This window comes from Stenella coeruleoalba, assembly GCF_951394435.1.
Source record: "Stenella coeruleoalba genome assembly, chromosome: 10".
NCBI lineage: Eukaryota > Metazoa > Chordata > Mammalia > Artiodactyla > Delphinidae > Stenella > Stenella coeruleoalba.
In genome coordinates this window covers 73,433,677-73,457,280 of record NC_137156.1, presented here as the reverse complement: position 1 = coordinate 73,457,280, position 23,604 = coordinate 73,433,677, and the positions used below count along the sequence as shown (strand labels likewise).

General features: G+C 36.2%; 1 protein-coding gene across 1 annotated transcript in view; it reads left to right on the top strand.

Moving 5' to 3' along the window:
• DNAH12 (dynein axonemal heavy chain 12) overlaps window positions 1–23,604 on the top strand; it is a gene marked incomplete at its 3' end in the record, with an annotated part of 229,017 nt that overhangs the window by 31,626 nt on the left and 173,787 nt on the right. The window contains exons 4-12 of the mRNA XM_079935786.1: window positions 2,292–2,373; window positions 2,575–2,601; window positions 16,404–16,593; window positions 17,240–17,312; window positions 17,922–18,080; window positions 18,288–18,483; window positions 20,572–20,760; window positions 21,616–21,772; window positions 22,425–22,516. Coding sequence (XP_079791912.1) covers window positions 2,292–2,373; window positions 2,575–2,601; window positions 16,404–16,593; window positions 17,240–17,312; window positions 17,922–18,080; window positions 18,288–18,483; window positions 20,572–20,760; window positions 21,616–21,772; window positions 22,425–22,516 — 1,165 coding nt within the window. The remainder of the gene's footprint in view (window positions 1–2,291; window positions 2,374–2,574; window positions 2,602–16,403; window positions 16,594–17,239; window positions 17,313–17,921; window positions 18,081–18,287; window positions 18,484–20,571; window positions 20,761–21,615; window positions 21,773–22,424; window positions 22,517–23,604) is intronic.

Genomic DNA, 23,604 nt, shown 5'->3' with positions numbered 1-23,604 from the left:
TTACTAAGTTTTGGAAGGGTAACAAAGAAGAGGAATGTGACTTTTTTATATAGCTCCAGAGAATATAATTTAAAAGGATACAACTCTAGAAATTTATTTCGAAGAATATGAGCTAGCTGACAATAAATTTAGCTACCTCAGAAAGTGATGAATGTCATCTCCCCTCACCCATCCTGGGGTACAACTTGAAATTTTTGAGAGTATTCATGCATTAAAGAAAGTACTGAACTAGATATGCAGAATCTTTTCCACATCCACTATTCTGATCATTCATTCTACAGATATTTATTGACCTTGATGGACACTATCTAAGTGCTATGGATAGATCGGTGAGCAAAACAGACATGATCTTTTTCTTTATGGCATTTACTAGTTTATGCCTTTATTGTTCTGGGGGCCATCCTTCCCTTCAAATTCCTTTTAGTTCTCCTTTTGCCTCTGACCATGTCTCCTTTGCCTCCTTCAGTTGTTCTTCCTCATTCCTGTCACGCTTGACATCCTTCAATCTTCTTTCTTAAGTCTCTTTTCTTTCCCTTGTATACTTTCTGCTTTGGCCATCTCTTCTAGCGTATTTAGACTTTACCAACTGGTAGATTTGTCTTTCTAAAAATGTTCTCATGCTTAAAAACTCTTAGTGACTCCCCATTGTCTACTAATAAAAAAGCTTGCTATTTGAGACCCTTAGCTAGATATTCCAGTCCACTTCTCCAAACTTATCTCCATCTCGTTCCATAACTTCTGAGCAGATTGGACAACTCCTTATTTTCAATTTTTGCCTTTGATTGTTCCCTTGTCTCTCTGTTTCTTAGGGCCTTTATCTTTTCAGATCCATCTGCCCAGGAAAGCCACATCTCCAACTGAGATCCTCTTCTTCATTTCAAGCTTATTGCAAATGCTAACTTGTTCACATAACCTTCAAATATACCTTCAGGTGGAAGTGAACTTGTCCCTCCTCTGAACCATCAGGGTCCCATACGTTTTTTTTTTTTCTTTTTTGCGGTACATGGGCCTCTCACTGTCGTGGCCTCTCCCATTGCAGAGCACAGGTTCTGGATGTACAGGCTCAGCAGCCATGGCTCACGGGCCCAGCTGCTCCACGGTATGTGGGATCTTCCCGGACCGGGGCACGAACCCGTGTCCCCTGCATCGGCAGGCGGACTCTCAACCACTGCGCCACCAGAGAAGCCCTCCCATACTTTTTATATGGCACTCTGATCTTATCTTCCTACACTTTCAGTTTATAAATTCCTTGAAACTTGTTGCTGCTATGTTTTAATAAAACCTAGTAGGGACTTCCCTGGTGGCGCAGTGGTTAAGAATCCGCCTGCCAATGCAGGGGACATGGGTTCGATCCCTGGTCCGGGAAGATCCCACATGCCACGGAGCAACTAAGCCCGTTTGCCAGAACTACTGAGCCTGCGCTCTAGAGCCCACGGGCCACAACTACTGAGCCTGCGTGTCGCAACTACTGAAGCCTGCGTGCCTAGAGCCCAGGCTTTGCAACAAAAGAAGCCACTACAATGAGAAGCCCGTGCACTGCAATGAAGAGTAGCGCCCATGAGCAGCAACGAAGACCCAACGCAGCCACAAATAAATAAAAATAATTAAATTTAAAAAAAGAAAAGGTACTTTCCAAAAAAAAAAACCTAGTAGGGTATCTTGCAGAATATAAACATTCAGTAAGTATTTGGTGACAGATGAACAGATTATATGATGATATAATTTTATTTAAAGAAGAAATTATATTTTATGGATGATAAATTCCTACATTCACAACTTTTTATTGAGCACCTACTATGTAGCAGGTACTATTCTGAGCATTGGGATAAGGCAATGAATAAAACGGTCTACAACATATAGTATGTCAAATGGTGGTAAGTACTATGAAGCAAGGTAAGTGAGGATAAAAGGGATGGATAGTGAAGGAAGTGCTACTTAATGTAAGGGGTAAGGGTAGTCTTCTCTGACAGTGTGGCATTTGAACAGAGATAACACATACATAAGGGCCCACATGCATCAGGATTAACTTAAAAATTGTCATGTTATAATTGAACATTATTGATTATTATTTTTAGTCTCCTTTTATATTACACATGAATAATTTGAATATTAGGACTCATTGATAATGGCAATTGAGATTTATTTCTTACAGAAAATTCAGTAAGGTAAAGAACTCTTGAATATCTCTTCTTCAAGTATAGTTGAAAAAATGTTCAAATTGTTATGTTTTAATAATATATCTTAATGTTATATTCAAGAAAGTCATACATTGTTCTAACTATAAATTTCAGAATTGAAGGAGCCAAACGAAATTTAGCCAGAACATTGGATAAAAGAACACCTTCATCACCAGAGCCAGATTATCCTCCAACTGTAGGTTTATATTTTCTCTTTAAAAAGTGTATCTTTATACTATTTTAACTCTTATTTTAAATCAGTCTCAATATAACTAGTATTTTTTAAAGAATAATACATATATTTAAAACTATTTATATTTTTGATTTAAAAAATTTAAAATTACTTTAAAAACTTTCTTCTTGATTTAATTATGTCTTGTTTGTTTGCTTTTGACAGATGACCAGTGAAATTAAAAAGAAAGGAGTGAGTTCAATTTTTTATATTTCTTGCTTTGAAAATGTTCAAACAAATTGTTACAGAGTAGCTCCTTCTAAGACCACCTGCTAAATTCCATCCTAGAGAAGAAAGAAATTTAGAAACATTATTTTCTCTGCCAAAGGTACATGCGTGCCATGATGACAATGCAGGTTTTATTTATTTATTTTTGGCTGCATTGGGTCTTCATTGCTGCACACGGGTTTTATCTAGTTGCAGAGAGCAGGGGCTACTCTTCGTTGCAGTGCGTGGCTTCTTATTGCGGTGGCTTCTCTTGTTGCAGAGTACGGACTCTAGGCAAACAGGCTTCAGTAGTTGTGGCACGCGGGCTCCGTAGTTGTGGCTCATGGGCTCTAGAGCGCAGGCTCAGTAGTTGTGGCGCATGGGCTTAGTTGCTCCACGGCATGTAGGATCTTCCTGGACCAGGGTTCGAACCCGTGTCCCCTGCATTGGCAGGCGGATTCTTAACCACTGCGCCACCAGGGAAGGCCCGACAATACAGGTTTTTTTTTTGTTTGTTTGTTTTTGTGGTACGCGGGCCTCTCACTGTTGTGGCCTCTCCCGTTGTGGAGCACAGGCTCCGGATGCTCAGGCTCAGCGGCCATGGCTCACGGGCCCAGCCGCTCCATGGCATGTGGGATCTTCCCAGACCAGGGCACGAACCCGTGTCCCCTGCATTGGCAGGCAGACGCTCAGCCACTGCACCACCAAGGAAGCCCCTATACAGGTTTTAAGAGTTACATTTTTGTTGCTATTCATTATTTGAGGATTAATTGTAAATATTTTTGTTGTTATTCCAAAGAACTGAAAAAAAATATCCAAAGTGGTAGTTATAAAGGAAAATACATCTCCCTTTTCATTGTCTTGATGTTGATATAATGATGACTGCTTATTTTGAATCCATTGTGTGCCACCCACATGCTAGATGATAGAGATTAAAAAAAAAAAGACACTGACTGCATGGGTGACAACATGGGACTGTGATGTGATTGTTGGAAAGATGAAAACATGTAAAATCTCCTTAACAGCAAAGGATATGGAAAGTTATGGAGCTGGTTACACAAAAGAAGAATTTATGCAGCATATTACCAGATGGTGGGGGTACAGGCTTTCCAGAACCCTTGAAGTTCCCTCTTGGGATAGAGGGCTAAGGATACCTTCCTACTGACTGAGGCTCTTTGGAAGAATCTCATTTTAGCTAATCCAAGTTTTTTGTCTTTTTAAAATACTCCTCCTCCTCCTCCCTCTGCCTCCCAACTTTTCCGGAGACTTGGGCTGTGGATTTGCCTCTTTACTAGATGTAAGAACTGATATAAAACAACCCCCAAACATTTATAAATATTTAATGTGAGGCTGGGTGAACTGCAAGATATTTTTGTGTGTATGTGTTTAGCATCCTCATCCTTCCTCCATAGTTTTTGCCTTTAGTGTCTTACAATCTAAAATAGGTAGCTGGGTATGAAACAGTAATTCACTCTTAAACCCACTGCCTTGGCAATCTGGCTTCTAGGAACTCCACCACTTCATCATAAATGTCACCAATGACCAGTAGTTTCCAAACCCAAAGGATATTTTTTCAATATTTCTCTCGCTAGACCTTCAGCTGACTTTTAAAAACTTTTTACTTTTAAATAATTGAACAAAACTTTTTACTTTTAAATAATTGAACACATGTATCAGTAGAACAGAATAGATGACTCAGAAATAGACACACTGAGCTACAGCCAACTGATTTTTGACAAAGGTGCAAAAGTCAGTTCAATGGAAAAAGGATAATCTTTTCAACAAATGGGGTAGAGCAAGAGGACAACCATAAATAACAAAAGAAATAAACAACAAAAACCCCAAACCTCAGCCTAAACTTTGCCTATTGTACAAAAATTAACTAAAAATTGATCATAGATTTAAATGTAAAACAAAATTATTTTAAAACTTTTAGAAGAAAATCTAGGACTTGGCCAAGAATTCTTAGACGTGACATCAAAAGCACAATCCATATTAAGGACCTAAATGTAAGATTGGAAACCATAAAACTCCTAGAAGGTAACATAGGCAGAATACTTTTTGACATAAATTGTAGCAATATTTTTTTTGGATTGGTTTCCTAAGGCAAAGAAAACAAAAGCAAAAATAAATGAATTGGACCTAATTAAACTTGAAAGCTTTTGCACAGCAGAACCATCAACAAAATGAAAAGGCAACCTACTGAATGGGAGAAAATATTTGCAAATCATATGACTGATAAAGGGTTAGTATCCAAGGTATATAAACAGCTCATACAACTAACTTAATGTCAAAAAAACAAATAACCCAATTAAAAAATGGGCAGAAGACCTGAATAGACATTTTTCTAAAGAAGACATACAGATGGCTAACAAGCACATGAAAAGATGCTCAACATTCATTTATCATTCATTCATCAGAGAAATGAAATCAAAAACCACAATGAGATATCACCTCACACCTGTCAAAATGACTACCATCAAAAAGACCACAGAGGCAGCCACTCCCATGGGCAAACGCCCAGGGGCTGCTCCTGTCCTGTGCTCCCTCCCTCTGCCTTTCACTTCCCAGCTCCCAATATCTTGGAAGCTTTGAAGCTCAGCAAAGAAGGGAAATCTATTAAGAACAGTCTGTAAAGTGTCAAGCAATATCCAGATATCACCTGCACTGTGCCTGTCCCCTGCCTGAACCCAGAATTCTTCCACCAAGTGAATGGTACTGGGTCCCACATTGGCATTGCTCATATGGTTGATGAAGACATATTGACAGAGTTGTTGTTGCCATGTGGCTGACAGGGTCTTGGTGCTCCAGCTGGGTGTCAGGCCTATGCCTCTGAGGTGGGAGAGCTGAGCTCAGGACATTGGTCCACCAGAGATCTCCCGGCTCCATGTAATATCAAATGGTGAAAGCTCTCCCAGTGATCTCCATCTAAACGCTAAGACCCAGCTCCACTCAATGACCAGCAAGCTACAGTGCTGGAAACACTATGCCAAACAACTAGCAAGACAGAAACACAACACCACCCATTAGCAGAGTGGCTGCCTAAAATCATAATAATGCCACAGACACCCCAAAACACACCACTGGACTCGGCCCTGCCCACCACAAAGACAAGATCCAGACTCATCCACCAGAACACAGATACCAGTCCCCTCCACCAGGAAGCCTACACAACCCACTGAACCAAGCTTACCCACTGGGGGCAGACACAAAAAACAACAGGAACTACGAACCTGCAGCCTGTGAAAAGGAGACCCCAAACACAATAAGTTAAGCAAAATGAGAAAAGAGAGAAACACACAGCAGATGAAGGAGCAAGGTAAAAACCCACCAGACCAAAGAAATGAAGAGGAAATAGGCAGTCTACCTGAAAAAGAATTCAGAGTAATGATAGTAAAAATGATCCAAAATCTTGGAAATAGAATGGAGAAAATACAAGAAACATTTAACAAGGACCTAGAAGAACTAAAGAGCAAACCAACAATGATGAACAACACAATATATGAAATTAAAAATTCTCTAGAAGGGACCAATAGCAGAATAATTGAGGCAGAAGAACGGATAAGTGACCTGGAAAATAAAATGGTGGAAATAACTACTGTAGAGCAGAATAAAGAAAAAGAATGAAGAGAATTGAGGAGAGACTCAGAGACCTCTGGGACAACATTAAACCCACCAACATTCAAATTATAGGGGTCCCAGAAGAAGAAGAGACAAAGAAAGGGACTGAGAAAATATTTGAAGAGATTATAGTTGAAAACTTCCCTAATATGAGAAAGGAAACAGTCAATCAAGTCCAGGAAGCACAGAGAGTCCCATACAGGATAAATCCAAGGAGAAACACACCAAGACAGATATTAATCAAACTATCAAAAATTAAATACAAAGAAAAAATATTAAAAGCAGCAAGGGAAAAACAACAAGTAACATACAAGGGAATCCCCATAAGGTTAACAGCTGATCTTTCAGCAGAAACTCTGCAAGCCAGAAGGGAGTGGCAGGACATATTTAAAGTGATGAAAGGGAAAAACTTACAACCAAGATTACTCTACCCAGTAAGGATCTCATTCGGATTCGACAGAGAAAGTAAAACCTTTACAGACAAGCAAAGGCTAAAAGAATTCAGCACCACCAAACCAGCTTTACAACAAATGCTAAAGGAATGTATCTAGGCAGGAAACAAAAGAGAAGGAAAAGACCTACAATAACAAACCCAAAACAATTAAGAAAATGGTAATAGGAACATACATATCAGTAACTACCTTAAATGTAAATGGATTAAATGCTCCAACCAAAAGACATAGACTGGCTGAATGGATACAAAAACAAGACCCATATATATGCTGTCTACAAGAGACACACTTCAGACCTAGGAACACATACAGACTGAAAGTGAGGGGATGGAAAAAGAAATTCCATGCAAATGGAAATCAAAAGAAAGCTGGGGTAGCAATTCTCATATCAGACTAAAGAGACTTAAAATAAAGACTACTTCAAGACACAAAGAAGGACACTACGTAATGATCAAGGGGTCAATCCAAGAAGAAGATGTAGCAATTGTAAATATTTATGCACCCAACATAGGAGCACCTCAATACATAAGGCAAATGCTTACAGCCATAAAGGGGGAAATTGACAGTAACACAATCATAGTAGGGGACTTTAACAGCCCACTTTCACCAATGAAAAGATCAACCAAAATGAAAATAAGTAAGGAAACACAAGCTTTAAATGATACATTAAACAAGATGGACTTAATTGACATTTATTGGACATTTCATCCAAAAACAACAGAATACACTTTCTTCTCAAGTGCTCATGGCACAATCTCCAGGATAGAGCATATCTTGGGTAACAAATCAAGCCTTGGTAAATTTAAGAAAATTGAAATCGTATCAAGTATCTTCCAACCACAACACTATGAGACTAGATATTAATTACAGGAAAAAATCTGTAAAAAATACAAACACATGGAGGCTAAACAGTACACAACTAAATAAGCAAGAGATCACTGAAGAAATCAAAGAGGAAATCAAAAAGTAGCTAGAAACAAATGACAATGAAAACACAATGACCAAAACCTATGGGATGCAGCAAAAGCAGTTCTACGAGGGAAGTTTATAGCAATACAATCCTACCTCAAGAAACAAGAAACATCTCTAATAAACAACCCACCCTTGCACCTAAAGCAATTAGAGAAAGAAGAAGAAAAATAACCCAAAGTTAGCAGAAGGAAAGAAATCATAAAGATCCGATCAGAAATAAATGAAAAAGAAATGAAGGAAATAACAGCAAAGATCAATACAACTAACAGCTGGTTCTTTGAGAAGATAAACAAAATTGATAAACCATTAGCCAGACTCATCAAGAAAAAAAGAGAGAGGACTCAGATCCATAAAATTAGAAATGAAAAAGGAGAAGTAACAACTGACACTGCAGAAATACAAAGGATCATGAGTGGTTACTACAAGCAAATATATGCCAATAAAATGGACAACCTGGAAGAAATGGACAAATTCTTAGAAATGCACAACCTTCCGAGACTGAACCAGGAAGAAATAGAAAACATAAACAGACCAATCAGAAGCTCTGACTGTGATTAAAAATCTTCCAACAAACAAAAGCCCAGGACCAGATGACTTCACAGGCAAATTCTATGAAACATTTAGAGAAGAGCTAACACCTATCCTTCTCAAACTCTTCCAAAATATAGCAGAGGGAGGAACACTCCCAAACTCATTCTATGAGGCCACCATCACCCTGTTACCAAAACCAGAGAAGGATGTCACAAAGAAGGAAAACTACAGGCCAATATCACTGATGAACATAGATGCAAAAGTCCTCAACCAAATACTAGCAAATGGAATCCAACAGCACATTCAAAGGATCATTCACCACGATCAAGTAGGGTTTATCCCAGGAATGCAAAGATTTTTCAGTATATGCATATCAATCAATGTGATACACCATATTAACAAACTGAAGGAGAAAAACCATATGATAATCTCAATAGATGCAGAAAAAGCTTTTGACAAAATTTAACACCATTTATCATAAAAACCCCCCAGAGTGCAGGCATAGAGGGAACTTTCCTCAACATAATAAAGGCCATATATGACAAACCCACAGCCAACATCGTTCTTAATGGTGAAAAACTGAAACTATTTCCTCTGAGATCAGGAACAAGACAAGGTTGTCCACTCTAACCACTATTCTTCAACATAGTTTTGGAAGTTTTAGCCACAGCAATCCGAGATGAAGAAGAAATAAAAGGAATCCAAACTGGCAAAGAAGAAGTAAAGCTGTCACTGTTTGCAGATGACCTGATACTATACATAGAGAATCCTAAAGATGCTACCCGAAAACTACTAGAGCTAATGAATGAATTTGGTAAAGTAGCTGGATACCAAATTAATGCACAGAAATCTCTTGCATTCCTATACACTAATGATGAAAAATCTGAAAGAGAAATTAAGGAAACACTCCCTTTTACCATTGCAACAAAAAGAATAAAATACCTAGGAATAAACCTACCTAGGGAGACAAAAGACCTGTATGCAGAAAAGTATAAGACACTGATGAAAGAAATTAAAGATGATACAAACAGATGGAGAGATATACCATGTTCTTGGATTGGAAGAATCAACATGTGAAAATGACTATACTACCCAAAGCAATCTAGATTCAGTGCAATCCCTATCAAACTACCACTGGCATTTTTCACAGAACTAGAACAAAAAATTTCACAATTTGTATGGAAACACAAAAGAGGCCCAAATAGCCAAAGCAATCTCTTTTTTTCCCCCTTAGGTTAATTTTTATATTACTTATCATTGTACTGCTATAGCTAAATCAACTAAATATAATTTTACATAGTGTTGCTCAAAAGATCTACAAACAACAAGGCTGATATTTACCTTAAAAAGGAGCATTTTTAAAATAAAAGAAGAAAACACTTATGTTCCAAATGAATGGCACTGGGCAAAATACATATTACCAGTAACATATTTAGACAGTGAGTATCAGGTGCCGATTGGTTTCTCTTAATACGCATAAGAGGCTTGAAGAAGATCTTGAAAATAATGTTACTCCCTCTAAATTTTTAGCTTCTACATAGTGTCAGATGTTATAATTGATATGAAGTATAAATGCGTTTAGGCAAAAGTAAAAATCCACATACAAAGTAAAATAGCAAAATCTGTAGAGACTTTCTGTAGAAGGCTCTCTTCTCTTGTGGTAACATCCTTTAGTACATATCCAGAATAGATTAAATTGAAACAATATATTTTGATACAGTAGCAATACTTTCATATACTCTTACTAAATATTATAAAATTCCAAAAATACATAAATATTCCTTCTACCATGCATTGTGCTCCATTTTGGGCCTGATGAGGTTGTGGTTACTATTTTAACAGTTAAACAGTGCACCTCAAAAGTTCTGCCATCTATAAACAGTGAATGGAGACAGTGGTGAGGGCTCTAGAGAGATGGCAAAGTACCTTTAAAGTGAAAATTTTTTATGGAGTGTCTCCAAATTAGAGGAGAGGAGGATACAGGGTAGGGGAGGTAAGCAGGGTAAAACAATTTTAAAATGACACTGCTTAGGAGTATATATTTAATGATAACTACTATATCTTGTCTATCCTTTATACTAATCTGGAATAACTGCATGTTTGTGCAAAATAAAGTTTCTACTTTATAGGAAGAGGAGCAGTGTGTTAGGAAAAGCATGTTCTTAGTCAGGGGACGATGTGAAGACATCTCTCTCGTAAGTGCTATTTTACTTGGTAAATCTTTTGGCTACATCACTATATGCTATTTCAACCTCCTTATCACTGGGGCTGGTAGCCAAAACAATGTTAAGAAAGAAAAACAGAGGTGGAGGAATCAGGCTCCCTGCCTTCAGACGATACTACAAAGCTACAGTAATCAAGACAGTATGGTACTGGCACTAAAACAGAAATATAGATCAATGGAATAGGATAGAAAGCCCATAGATAAACCCACACACATATGGTCACCTTATTTTTGATAAAGGAGGCAAGAATATGCAATGGAGAAAAGACAGCCTCTTCAATGATTGGTGCTGGGAAAAGTGGACAGCTACATGTAAAAGAATGAAATTAGAACACTCTGTAACACCATACACAAAAATAAACTCCAAATGGATTAAAGACCTAAATGTAAGGCCAGACATTATCAAACTCTTAGAGGAAAACATAGGCAGAGCACTCTATGACATAAATCACAGCAAGATTCTTTTTGACCCACCTCCTAGAGAAATGGAAATAAAAACAAAAATAAACAAATGGGACCTAATGAAACTTAAGAGCTTTTGCATAGCAAAGGAAACCATAAACAAAATGAAAAGAAACCCTCAGAATGGGAGAAAATATTTGTAAATGAAGCAACTGACAAAGGATTAATCTCCAAAATTTATAAGCAGCTCATGCAGCTCAATATCAAAAACACAAACAACCCAATCCAAAAATGGGCAGAAGACCTAAATAGACATTTCTCCAAAGAAGATATACAGATTGCCAACAAACACATGAAAGGATGCTCAACATCACTAATCATTAGAGAAATGCAAATCAAAACTACAATGAGATATCACCTCACACCAGTCAGAATGGCCATCATCAAAAAATCTACAAACAATAAATGCTGGAGAGCGTGTGGAGAAGAGGGAACCCTCTTGCACTCTTGGTTGGAATGTAAATTGATACAGCCACTATGGAGAACAGTATGGAGTTTCCTTAAAAAACTACAAATAGAACTACCGTATGACCCAGCAATCCCACTATTGGGCATATACCCTGAGAAAACCATAATTCAAAAAGAGTCTTGTACCATAGTGTTCATTGCAGCTCTATTTACAATAGCCAGGACATGGAAGCAACCTAAGTGTCCATCGACAGATGAATGGATAAAGAAGATGTGGCACATATATACAATGGAATATAACTCAACCATAAAAAGAAATGAAATTGAGTTATTTGTAGGGGGGTGGATGGACCTAGAGTCTGTCATACAGAGTGAAGTAAGTCAGAAAGAGAAAAACAAATACCATATGCTAACACATATACATGGAATCAAAAAAAAATAAAAAGGTTCTGAAGAGCCTAGGGGCAGGACAGGAATAAAAACACAGATGCAGAGAATGGACTTGAGGACACGGGGAGTGGGAAGGGTAAGCTGGGACGAAGTGAGAGAGTGGCATGGACATATATACACTACCAAATGTAAAATAGATAGCTAGTGGGAAGCAGCTGCATTGCACAGGGAGATCAGCTCAGTGCTGTGTGACCGCCTAGAGGGGTGGGAGGGAGATGCAAGAGGGAGGGAATATGTATATGCATAGCTGATTCCCTTTGTTATAAAGCAGAAACTAACACACCATTGTAAAGCAATTATACTCCAATGAAGATGTTAAAAAAAAATGACCACAAATAACTAATGTTGGTGAGGATGTAGAGAGAAGGGAGCCCTTGTACACTGTTGGTGGGAACATAAATTGGTGCAGCCACTATGGGAAACAGTGTGGAGGTCCCTCTAAAAACTAAAAATAGAACTACATATGACCCCACCATTCCATTTCTGGGTATATATCCAAAGAAAACAAAAACACTAATCAAAAAGATAAATGCACCCTAATGTTCACAACAGCATTATTTACAAAAGCCAAGACGTGGATAAGGAAGATGTGAATTTATATACATATATATAATTTATATACATATATATATAATATATATATATATATATATGTAATGGAATAACTCAGCCATAAAAAAGAATGAAAATTTTCCATTTGCAACAACAAAGATAAACCTGGAGAGTTTTATGCATAGAGAAATGAGTCAGACAGAGAAAGGTAAATACTGTATGTTATCATTTATATGTGGAATCTAAAAAATAAAACAAATGAAGTAATATAACAAAAGAGAAACAGACTCACACATACAGAGAAAAAACTAGTGGTTACCAGTGGGGAGAGGAAAGGGAGGAGGGGCAAGATAGGGGTAGGTGATTAAGAGGTACAAACTACTATGTATAAAATAAATAAGCTATAATGATACATGGTATAGCACAGGGAATATAGCCTATATTTTATAACTTTAAATGGAGTATAATCTATAAAAATTTTGAATCACTATGTTGTACATCTAAAACTAATATATATTGTAAATCAACTGTACCCAATTTAAAAAAGCAGTCTGGGACTTCCCTGGCTGTTCAGTGGTTAAGACTCTGCACTTCCATTGCAGTGGGCATGAGTTCAATCCATGTTCGGGGAACTAAGATCCTGCGTGCTGCGCAGCACGGCCAAAAAATAAAAAAATAAAAAGCACAATCCATAAAAAAACCAATAAATTTTATTTCATAAAAATTAAAAACTATAGCTAGGTGAAAGATTCTGTTAAGAGGATGAAAAAACATGCTACATACTGCAAGAAAATATTCACAAATCACATATCCAACAAAGGACTTGTATCTAGAATATTTAAGAACTCTCAAAACTAACAGGATAAAAACAAAAACTCCAATTAGAAAATGAGTAAAAGACATGACTAGACATTTTACCAAAGAGGATATATGGATGGCAAATAAGCACATCAAAGATGCTCAACATTATTAACTGTTAGGGAAATGTAAATTAAAACTGTGATGAGTTATCACTACATACCCATTAGTACGGCTAAAATAAAAAATAGTGACAATTCCAGCTGATTTTTGACACTGCTGAATATTCATTTCCTTTTAAATGCCCTTATACTTATTTTTCTAGTTCTCTAAATATTATTTCTCTGTCATCTTCATGGGTTTCGCTTCCCTGCCTGACTGTGGCCCAGTGTTCTCTTTCCTTGAATCTTCCTGGATGATTCTCTTCTGATTTCAAGTACCTTCCATATTTTGATGACTCCCATAGATTTTGATGCACAAATACCTCAAATTCAACATGTCAGAAGAAATGAACTTATCAGCTTCTTCCATAAGACGTCTCTTCCTCCTTATTCTCTCTTCTAGTTATCGCTATTTACCCAATCACTCATGCTTAATACACCTGAGTCTTAACTTCTTTTTCCCCCTCTCTCTGCCATACAATTAGTCCCCAAATGCTACGAATATTTCTCCAATCAGTCCTCTTTTTGTCCTAGCCTTAGATCAGGTCTTCCTCTTTCCCCTTGACTACAATAGCCATCAGTGGCTTCCCATAACATACAGAATTAAATCTTAATGTGTATGCAAGGCTTTCTGTAATATGACTCCTACCTATTCTCCTGCCTCTCCTCTCACCACGCTCTGTATCATATTTTATGCTTCACCAACGTGGACTTTCTTATTCATCCTTGAGGAAACATAATTTATCTATCTATCCATCCATCCTTCCTTCTATCATCTGTCTATCTATCTTAAAAACCACGAGTTTACACTTATGCCTCCTATTCCAATTTAATATCACTGGGTTCATTCTAGTCTTCCCTCTTTCCTTATTTGTTGCTCCCTTCTCTCCCAGTCAGAAACCTAGCTTTTATGAACCACAGTATATTTACTTATTTTGTTAAATTCTAGAATACACATAAACTGTTTTTAAATTGCTAACCCATAACATGTGAGAAACCTACTCTGCACCACCAGGGAAGTCCCACCATCTTCACTATTTTAAAATGTACTGTTCAGGACTTCCCTGGTGGCACAGTGGTTAAGAATTCACCTGGCAATGCAGGGGACACAGGTTTGAGCCCTGGTCCCGGAAGATCCCACATGCCGTGGAGCAACTAAGACTGTGCTGCCACAACTGCTGAGCCCATGTGCCACAGCTACTGAAACCTGCATGCCTAGAGCCCGTGCTCCGCAACAAGAGGAGCCACCGCAATGAGAAGCCCGCACACCGCAATGAAGAGTAGCCCCCGGCAACTAGAGAAAGCCTGTGCCCAGCAATGAAGACCCATTGCAGCCAAAAATATATAAATAAATTAAGTAAAAAGAAATAACTAGGGGCTTCCCTGGTGGTGCAGTGGTTGAGAATCTGCCTGCCAATGCAGGGGACATGGGTTCGAGCCCTGGTCTGGGAAGATCCCACATGCTGCTGAGCAAATAGGCCCGTGAGCCACAACTACTGAGCATGCGCGTCTGGAGCCTGTGCTCCGCAACAAGAGAGGCTGCGATAGTGAGAGGCCCGCGCACCGCGATGAAGGGTGGCCCCTGCTTGCCGCAACTAGAAAAAGCCCTCACACAGAAACAAAGACCCAACACAGCCAAAAATAAATAAATAAATAAATATTTTTTTAAAAAAAATAAATAAAGTGTACTGTTCAGTGGTGTTAAGTATTTTCACATTGTGCAACTAATCTCCAGAATATTCTCATATTGTAAAACTGAAACTCTACACTCATGAAACAACTCTCCATTTCCTTTTCCCCCTAGTCTCTGGCAAGTGGCATTCTATTTTCTGTTTTATTAATTTGACTACTGTAGATACCTCATATAAGTGGAATCATAAGGTGTTTATCTTTTTGTCATTGGCCTATTTCATTTAGCATAATGTCCTCAAGTTTCACCCATCTCCTAAATTTTTAAGCATTCTTTCCCCTTTATTTGAGATATACTTTGCAAATATTTTCTCCCAGATTGTCAGTAGTCTTTTGACCTTTTTTATTATGATATTTTTAAAACATGCAAACATTTAAATTTTATGTAGTCAGAATTTGTCAATCTTTTTTTCCTTTTTTGTACCTGGAATTTGAATCATAGTTATAAAGTCTTTCCCTATGCTTAATTATAGAAGAATTTTATCAGGTTTTTTCTGGCCTTGTATAGTTTTATTATTTAGTTTAATTAAATTTCTGATCTATTTGGAATTTATTCTTGTGTATGTTGGAAGATATGTGTTAAATTTATCTTTTCCCAAATGGCTAACCAGTTGTCCCAGAAATATTTACTAAAATCTTTATCTTTGCTTCAGTGATTTGGGGTGCCACATTTATCATATGCTACATTTTCCTATGGACTGAAGCTATACCTGGACTTTCTATTTTTTTTTTTCCCCAGTGGTGTGTCTATTCATGTACCTGTACCACACTATTTCATCAGGGAGACTTTATAGTATGTTTTAATGTCTCCTAGGAATAGTTCTTCCTTACAAATATTCTTTCTCAGGGATTTCTTGGCTATTTATTTTTCCACTTGAACTTTAGTCTCTACTTGTCTAGTTTCTTAAAAATGTGTGTAGATATTTTTATTGGTATTGCATTAACTTGATTTTGGGACAACTTTAAATTTTCATGATGTTAAAATATCTTTACCAAGATCAAGTACTGTCTTTCCATTTGTTCATGTCTATTTTTGTCAGACTACTCATTGTTATGGGAGAATTTATGAAATTATATTATGATGCTAGTATACCAGAATAGTATCTCCAAGAGAGTGGGGCTTTGTCTGTTTTGTTTATTACTATATCCTCAGCATTTGGAAAAATACCTGAATATTTGTTGAATTAATGAATATTTGTTAAATGAAGGAATAGTAAGTTAGATTAAGGATGTTTGTTTTGCCTTGAGAAAGTGAAGAGTATACTAAGAACATTAATTTGGAGAGAACGCATCATAAATAAAAATGTAAAATAGTTTCTTTGTAGGTTGTACTTTTGGATAAAATATTTTTATTCTGAAAACATGTTATTTTTCATAATATTTTTACTCTGGAATGCTACATTTCACATGTATCATTGAAATGCTACACCATTTAGAACATTTAATTTTTTCTTATTACATTCTCAGTTCAACTATATTTATTTGAAACAATGTGTAGAGAGTAGTCCCATAGTACCTATTCAGCAGGAATGGCTGGATCACATGTTAATGCTGATACCTGAGTCTTTAAAGGAAGGGAAAGAAAGAGAAGAACTCATTCAAAGTCTCATAAATGAGGTGTCAAGTGATTTTGAAAAAAGCATGAAGAGATATTTGGGTAAGTGGTATTTAACACACACCAAGCTTGCTTGTTCCCCCACCTCTCCCAATCGAAAGTAGAAATATGAATAATGAACATTATATGTTTAGCTATATATATTTCTTAGATATTTTTAAAGTTTTAACTTTGAGCCTATAACCTAGTCAAATCTTTGTAATTTAAGGACACTGTTTTTAAGGGTACTTTTTGTAATTTTTATGTGCTTAATAGCTTTTTAATTTTTTACTTTGTCTTTATGGTTATACTATTTACAGGATTGTAAGAAAATATTAATGTGTTTGGGGATATTTATTAGGGATTTAACCTTCGCAATTTTTAATTGGATTAATTGTTTTAAGTGACCATGCCAGTGACCTTTGAATAGATAGGATGAGAAAAACTGAGAACTTATTAAAGCTTTACTGTATCTGAATTCACCTCCAAAGCAGGGCTGAAATTGTACCAAGAGCATGATTTTGTTTCACATAAGGGATTTTTTTCTTATACTCATTTTGATTCATATTAAACTATACTATCCATTATCAAAAGTTAGAAACTTTGATTTCAGTTAAGTCTTGCAAGGATTGTCAAGAAGCATTAACCTATCTATCTATCTATCTATCTATAAAATATATGTGTATATATACTTTTTTTTTTTTTTGAGTGAGGAGTGTTCTTGTGAGACCTCCAGTTAAATGGCTTGAAGATGAAGGAGGCCGTTTACCTGAATCCCCTGTGTAAGTAAAATTTTTATAAAATAGTACTGTATCTAGGTTTTGATAACAGATTGAAAATAAACAGATCTTTCATTCAAGGCTACAGCTGTGAAGCTCAAAAGTGTTTTGAAAACATGTAAAAGAAAAAATAGTACTACTGTTTTTGTTTTTCCCCAAAGGTATCCTCTACATTGAACTTATCTAGTTGTTGCTTATGCAATTTGTGGGAACATTTATGGATGTATAACTCAACTCGGCCTTAAGTAAGCTTTGGAGTTTGCCAGACAGATTTCTCTGTCTCTTCTTCCCAATCCTAAGGACTGAGTTTGTTTATCTCTACCCAGGGTAACTGAACCAGAGTACAGTGGAAGTTAGGGAACTCATGCCTGGCCCATCAGCCTGCCTTACACACAAATGATCTCTGATGTCTCTGAAGATAATGAACTCTCAAGATCTTGATGTATTTTTATTACATGCTTATCTCCTAAGTTTCCCATTGCTGAGTACATTTCTCCCTTCTCAATCCCCAGTCTTCTCACTTTGATACTAATTCCATGTCATAAATATTATTTCCTAAAATTTAGAATGTATCATTTGAATCCTGTTTGATACCGTGTTTTGCTTTTCCAGAGGCCTGGATTATTCTAAGCGTTGGCATTCTAACTATCTGCAGACAAGAAATCAAATATTAGCTAGTTTGTACATTGTTCATCCAACTATGAAAATGTTATTGGACCTTGGTTATACAACATTTGCCAATACAGTTTTGCTAGACTTAACTGGAATTAGGTAAAATCCCATATTTATTAATTAACATTTAAAATTTTAATGTCTCCTGCTTGAGTCTATATTTTGACTATATAATTTTAAAAAGTGATTGATAAATACTCAGGACTTTTCTTAGGTTAAAAAATTTTTTAATTTATCTTGTTTCAATAATTTTGTATCATGACCAATATCTATTGTTTGCTTTAAATCATTTTTTTTCATAAATAGAGGTAAAGGCCCAATTGATTGTGAATCACTGAAAAATGATTTATCAATACAAGCTAGAAAGGCAGAAGAGAAGATAATGAACACTTGGTATCCAAAGGTTATAAGTCTCTTTACCAAGAAGGAGTCACTAGAAGGCATTAAACCTGAGAAACTGGATGCATTTTATAACTGTGTTTCCACACTTATGTCAAATCAGGTAAATAGGTTTTGTATATTTTAAATGATAATGTTATTGAATTTACTTTAGTATTTTAAATAAATCTTTAGATATAGTGCTGTATAATTATTTTGAAATAAATTAAGAAAGACTTTTACTATAATTTTGTTTAAATAACTTTAGCAGAAAAGTGCTTCATTTCTGGAAGCAGTCTAAAAATGAGAGGTAAGGGCTTCCCTGGTGGCGCAGCAGTTAAGAATCTGCCTGCCAATGAAGGGGACATGGGTTCGAGCCCTGGTCTGGGAAGATCCCACATGCCACGGAGCAACTAAGCCCGTGTGCCACAACTACTGAGCCTGTGCTCTAGAGCCGGTGAGTCACAACTACTGAGCCTGTGTGCCTAGAGCCCTGCTCTGCAACAAGAGAAGCCACCGCAGTGAGAAGCCCGCGCGCCACAATGAGGAGTAGCCCCCACTTGCTGCGACTAGAGAAAGCCTGTGCGCAGCAATGAAGACCCAACACAGCCAATAAATAAATAAAATCTAAAAATAATAAAAATAAAAAATAAAATGAGAGGTAAGTCTAGAAATATGTGTCAATATTATGATTGATTACTGGATTCATGCTTAAAGGCTATAAACTAATTATCTATAGCTTTATTGGAGTAAATTAACAAAAGTACTATCCTAGTGAACATATTTTTGAACTTACGAAATTACAAGTTAATTGATTCTTGTTTTGTTCTCAATAAAATCTTGGTTCGAAATGTTATTGATCGTCTTTAAATGACAAACAGAAAGAGAATATGAATTTTATACAATTATTTTATGGGCTCCTTGAATTTTTACTATTGTAGAAATGTAATCCTAGAAAAATAGTTTTGAATAAAAACTTTTCCTTTTGGTAAAGACCTTCAAAGATTCCATGAATTTTGCCTTTTTTTTTTTAAACACAGGTAGAAGGACTTCCAAGCCTGCTGTATTTTTTAAATTAATTAATTTATTTTTATATTTATTTTTGGCTGTGTTGGGTCTTCGTCTCTGTGCGAGGGCTTTCTCTAGTTGTGGCAAGCGGGGGCCACTCTTCATCGCGGTGCGTGGGCCTCTTACTATCGCGGCCTCTCTTGTTGTGGAGCACAGGCTCCAGACACGCAGACTCAGTAGTTGTGGCTCACAGGCCTAGTTGCTCAGCAGCATGTGGGATCTTCCCAGACCAGGGCCCGAACCCGTGTCTCCTGCACTGGCAGGCAGATTCTCAACGACTGCGCCACCAGGGAAGCCTCAATTTTGCCATTTTTAAAGGGAATTTTTTTATATATATATATATCTGGTATGTAATACTGTAATGAATATACATGATTTCCTTTTACCTTTATGCTCTTAAGAGGACTATGATTATATGATAAGAAGTAAAGAGATGAGGAATGTTTTGAAGATTATTTAGATATAAGTTTGTGTACCTTGCTTAAATTTCTAATAGTTGGTTCTGCATAAGAAAGCATTATTCATACTTTGGTAACTTATAGTGCACGTTTCTAAGTTCCAGTGGCTTCACTCTCACCTAGTGATGTGCTGGAAATCTGACCCCAGGAGAAAAAGCACTGGTTTGTAGTGTTTGCCAATTTCCATGGGGTAAATATTCCCACCATAGTGATTTTCAAGCATCCAAGAGTTTCGTATCTGGCTCACAAAATTCTTGAATGTTTAACAATTGGCTCTTATAATTGTAGGAGCTAGCTCTAGTACACTACTGTCCCTTGCCCTGTATACATGTCGCCTCATGACACCCCCAAACTTAGGTTTCAGGCCTCTCCTCCCCTCAGTCTTTAACATATTGTTGGGTCTTCTGGAACTTTTTCTGTACCCGGGACAGAATTACTAAAGGATGTAGAAGATTCTGAGTTGCCATTTTAAGATTGTTGATATTCCATAGAAAAATTAAAGTTTGTATATTTTGTCCTATTTATTTTAGACTATATTTATTAAGAACATATTTTGCTGAATGAAGATAATTTTCAGGACTAAATGGATTGGTAGAGTGAATTAATTATAGGCAATAGGTTACTGATTTTAGTTAAAGGTTCAGTTTGTACTTTCTAAAGTAATAATAACTTATGGCATCATGCAGCTAAAAGAGCTCTTAAAGAGAACTGTAGAAGGATTTGTAAAACTCTTTGACCAAGAAGATCAACGAGGGCTGCCGATATTTAAGATGGAATTGACGTTTGATGATGATAAAATGGAATTTTATCCTACTTTTCAAGATTTGGAAGATGTTGTTTTGGGTTTGGTTGAGCGAATAGCTGAAGCTCTGCAGGTATTTCTTTATTCTTATCCATTGGGTTTCTTTTTTAAAAAATTTTTATTAGAGTATAGTTGGTTTATGATGTTGCATTAGTTTCAGGTGTACAGCAAAGTGAATTGGTTATACATATACACATACCCAGTCTTTTTTTTTAGATTCTTTTCCCATATAGGTCATTACAGAGTATTGAGTAGAATTCCCTGTAGATCCTTATTAGTTATCTATTTTATATATAGTAGTGTGTATATATCAATCCCAATCTCTCAATTTATCCCTCCTTCCTCCTTACCCCCTGGTAACCATAAGTTTGTTTTCTACATCTGTGACTCTGCCCATTGGGTTTCTTTTTATGGCCCTTTTTTGAACTTTTAAATTGACTTGAAGATCTATAAAGTGTATATGTACATTAAATGTTATAACTCGTTGTTTTCTTTCCATCCTCCAGGTTATTTTAAGTTAAAAGTGCTTTCTCTTTGAGAAAGTTTCCTGGCTTGAAATGACTTTTTTCTTCTTATAACTTTTATTGCAGTTATGAATTGATATTTTTGTGTATGTCTCATGTTCCCTACTGAGTTGTGAACTTCTTAAGAACAAGATCCAAGTCATGTTTGTTCTTTCTAGAGCTTTCTAGTATAATCACTTCAACATTATAGTTCCTCAATAAATATTTGTTGAATGATAGAAAGCTAACCCAACTAAGGTTTTATATTAGACTACAGACAATTTTAAATCATTATTTTGCATCAGGTTATCTTTTCTTGGACCGCTGAAATCTGAAATGAATTTTTAAAAGTATAGTATAAGATCTACATATAGATCAATTGCACAGATATTTATTTCATGAATTGTCATTTTTATTTATGTTAGAATGTCCAAACAGTACCCTCTTGGCTATCAGGAACTTCAACAACTGTGAATCTTGACACAGAACTTCCTGAACATGTGTTAAAATGGGCTCTTGAAACACTGAAGGTGGCAGTACATCGTAACTTAGAAGGTGCAAGAAAACATTATGAGACATATGGTATATATGACACATAATATTATATCTCTTTTTTTGCCATAAAATAATGCCATTTTATTTCACTAGAATTTGGTCAGTTATTTGGTTGTCTGGATCTGTCATGAAAGAGCAGAGAGCCAGAAGTGAGCATAGGCACAGCTTTTGGCAGAGTCATGGATCAAACCCAAGAAACTTGAATTCTGTTGTTCAGTCCAAAGGGTGAATGTTAATTGGAGCAGGGTCACAAAGCCAAAATGTAGAGAGAAGAGTTGTTGGCATAAGGAGAAAGTTAAATCAAGGGCAAAAGCAAGGTAATTTCTAAGAATAGTTTTGAAGAGTCTGCAGCTCAGTAGCCTCCTCAAGTGTGTTATGGGGTCAGGATAGATAGTTGTTATTTGACATTCCATTAACCAAAACCTTTTATTGACTGGCTTATCTGTACCTCTAAGTTATTTTACATACCCTATTATCTTTATTTTAAAAGTTTGCATTTAACCTGGTTTGCTTATTAAGTCTATTTTATGTTATTCTGTCTGTTCCTATTAGTGTATGTTAATAGTCTATTAATAATATTTAATTGAATAGGCTACTCCATTCTATGACTATATAAAACAAGCCCTTTACCTTTTTAAGGGGGTGTTACTGAGATTTAAGTTAGATTATTAATTTTCAGTTGAAAAATACAATTGGCTCCTTGATGGGACTGCAGTTAAGCTGATAGAGACTTTTCAGGCAGAAGATCATACTTTTGATGAATACACAGAGGTAAGTGTTAATTCTTTTTCATTAATGTCTTTGAATTTCTTTTTAAAATTAAGATCTTTTTATTCTAAAAAACAAATGCTTCAGTCTAAGTTAACAGAATTTCTTATTCAAAACGTCATTTTAGTAAACTCATATGTTCATCTAATAATTTCCCTAGTCATTCATTTAACTCATTCATTGATTCAACAAAAATATCTTTCATCACATTCAGAGACATAGCAAGATTTTGGTGATGCAAAAATAAATAATACATAAGCATTATCCTCAAGAGCTTGTATTTGGCATGGAAGCCAGACATCGAAATAACAACTGTAATATATGAGATTAGTACTAGAATGGAGATAAGGACAAAGTGTTGTGGAAGCTCACAAGAAGCAATGATTACTTTTGCTTTTGGAAATTGGTGGAGGTTTCTAGAAAAAGTGAAAAGTGGGCTGGACTTTGAAGTAGATGTTTATAGGTGGAGAAGAGAGGAAATGTAACGTTAAGAAAAGGCCAAAAGTATTTAGAGGTGTTCAGAGAACGTCAAATAAACCCCAAATGGCTGAAGAGTAGGTAATTAGGGAAACAATATATGGGGTATTTTGTGTTTCCATACAAATTTTAGAATTAATTGTTCTAGTTCTATGAAAAATGCCATTGATGCTTTGGTAGGCTTGCACTGAATATGTAGATTGCCTTGGGAAGTATGGTCATTTTAACAGTATTAATTCTTTTACTTCATGAGCCTGGTATATCTTTCCATTTGTTTGTGTTGATTCAATGTCTTTCATCAATGTCTTATAGTTTTCAGAGTACAGGTCTTTTACATCCTTGGCTAGATTTATTACTAGGTATTTTATTCTTTTTGATGCAGTTGTAAATGGGACTGTTTTCTTAACTTCTTCTGATAGTTCATTATTAACATGTAGAAACAGAACAGATTTCTGTATATTAATTTTGCATCCTACAACTTCCCTGAATTTATTTATTACTTCTTACACTATTTTGGTGGTGTCTTTAGGATTTTCTATATGGGTTATCATGTCATCTGCAAACAGTGACAGTTTTACTTCTTCCTTTCCAATTTGGATGCCCTTTATTTCTTT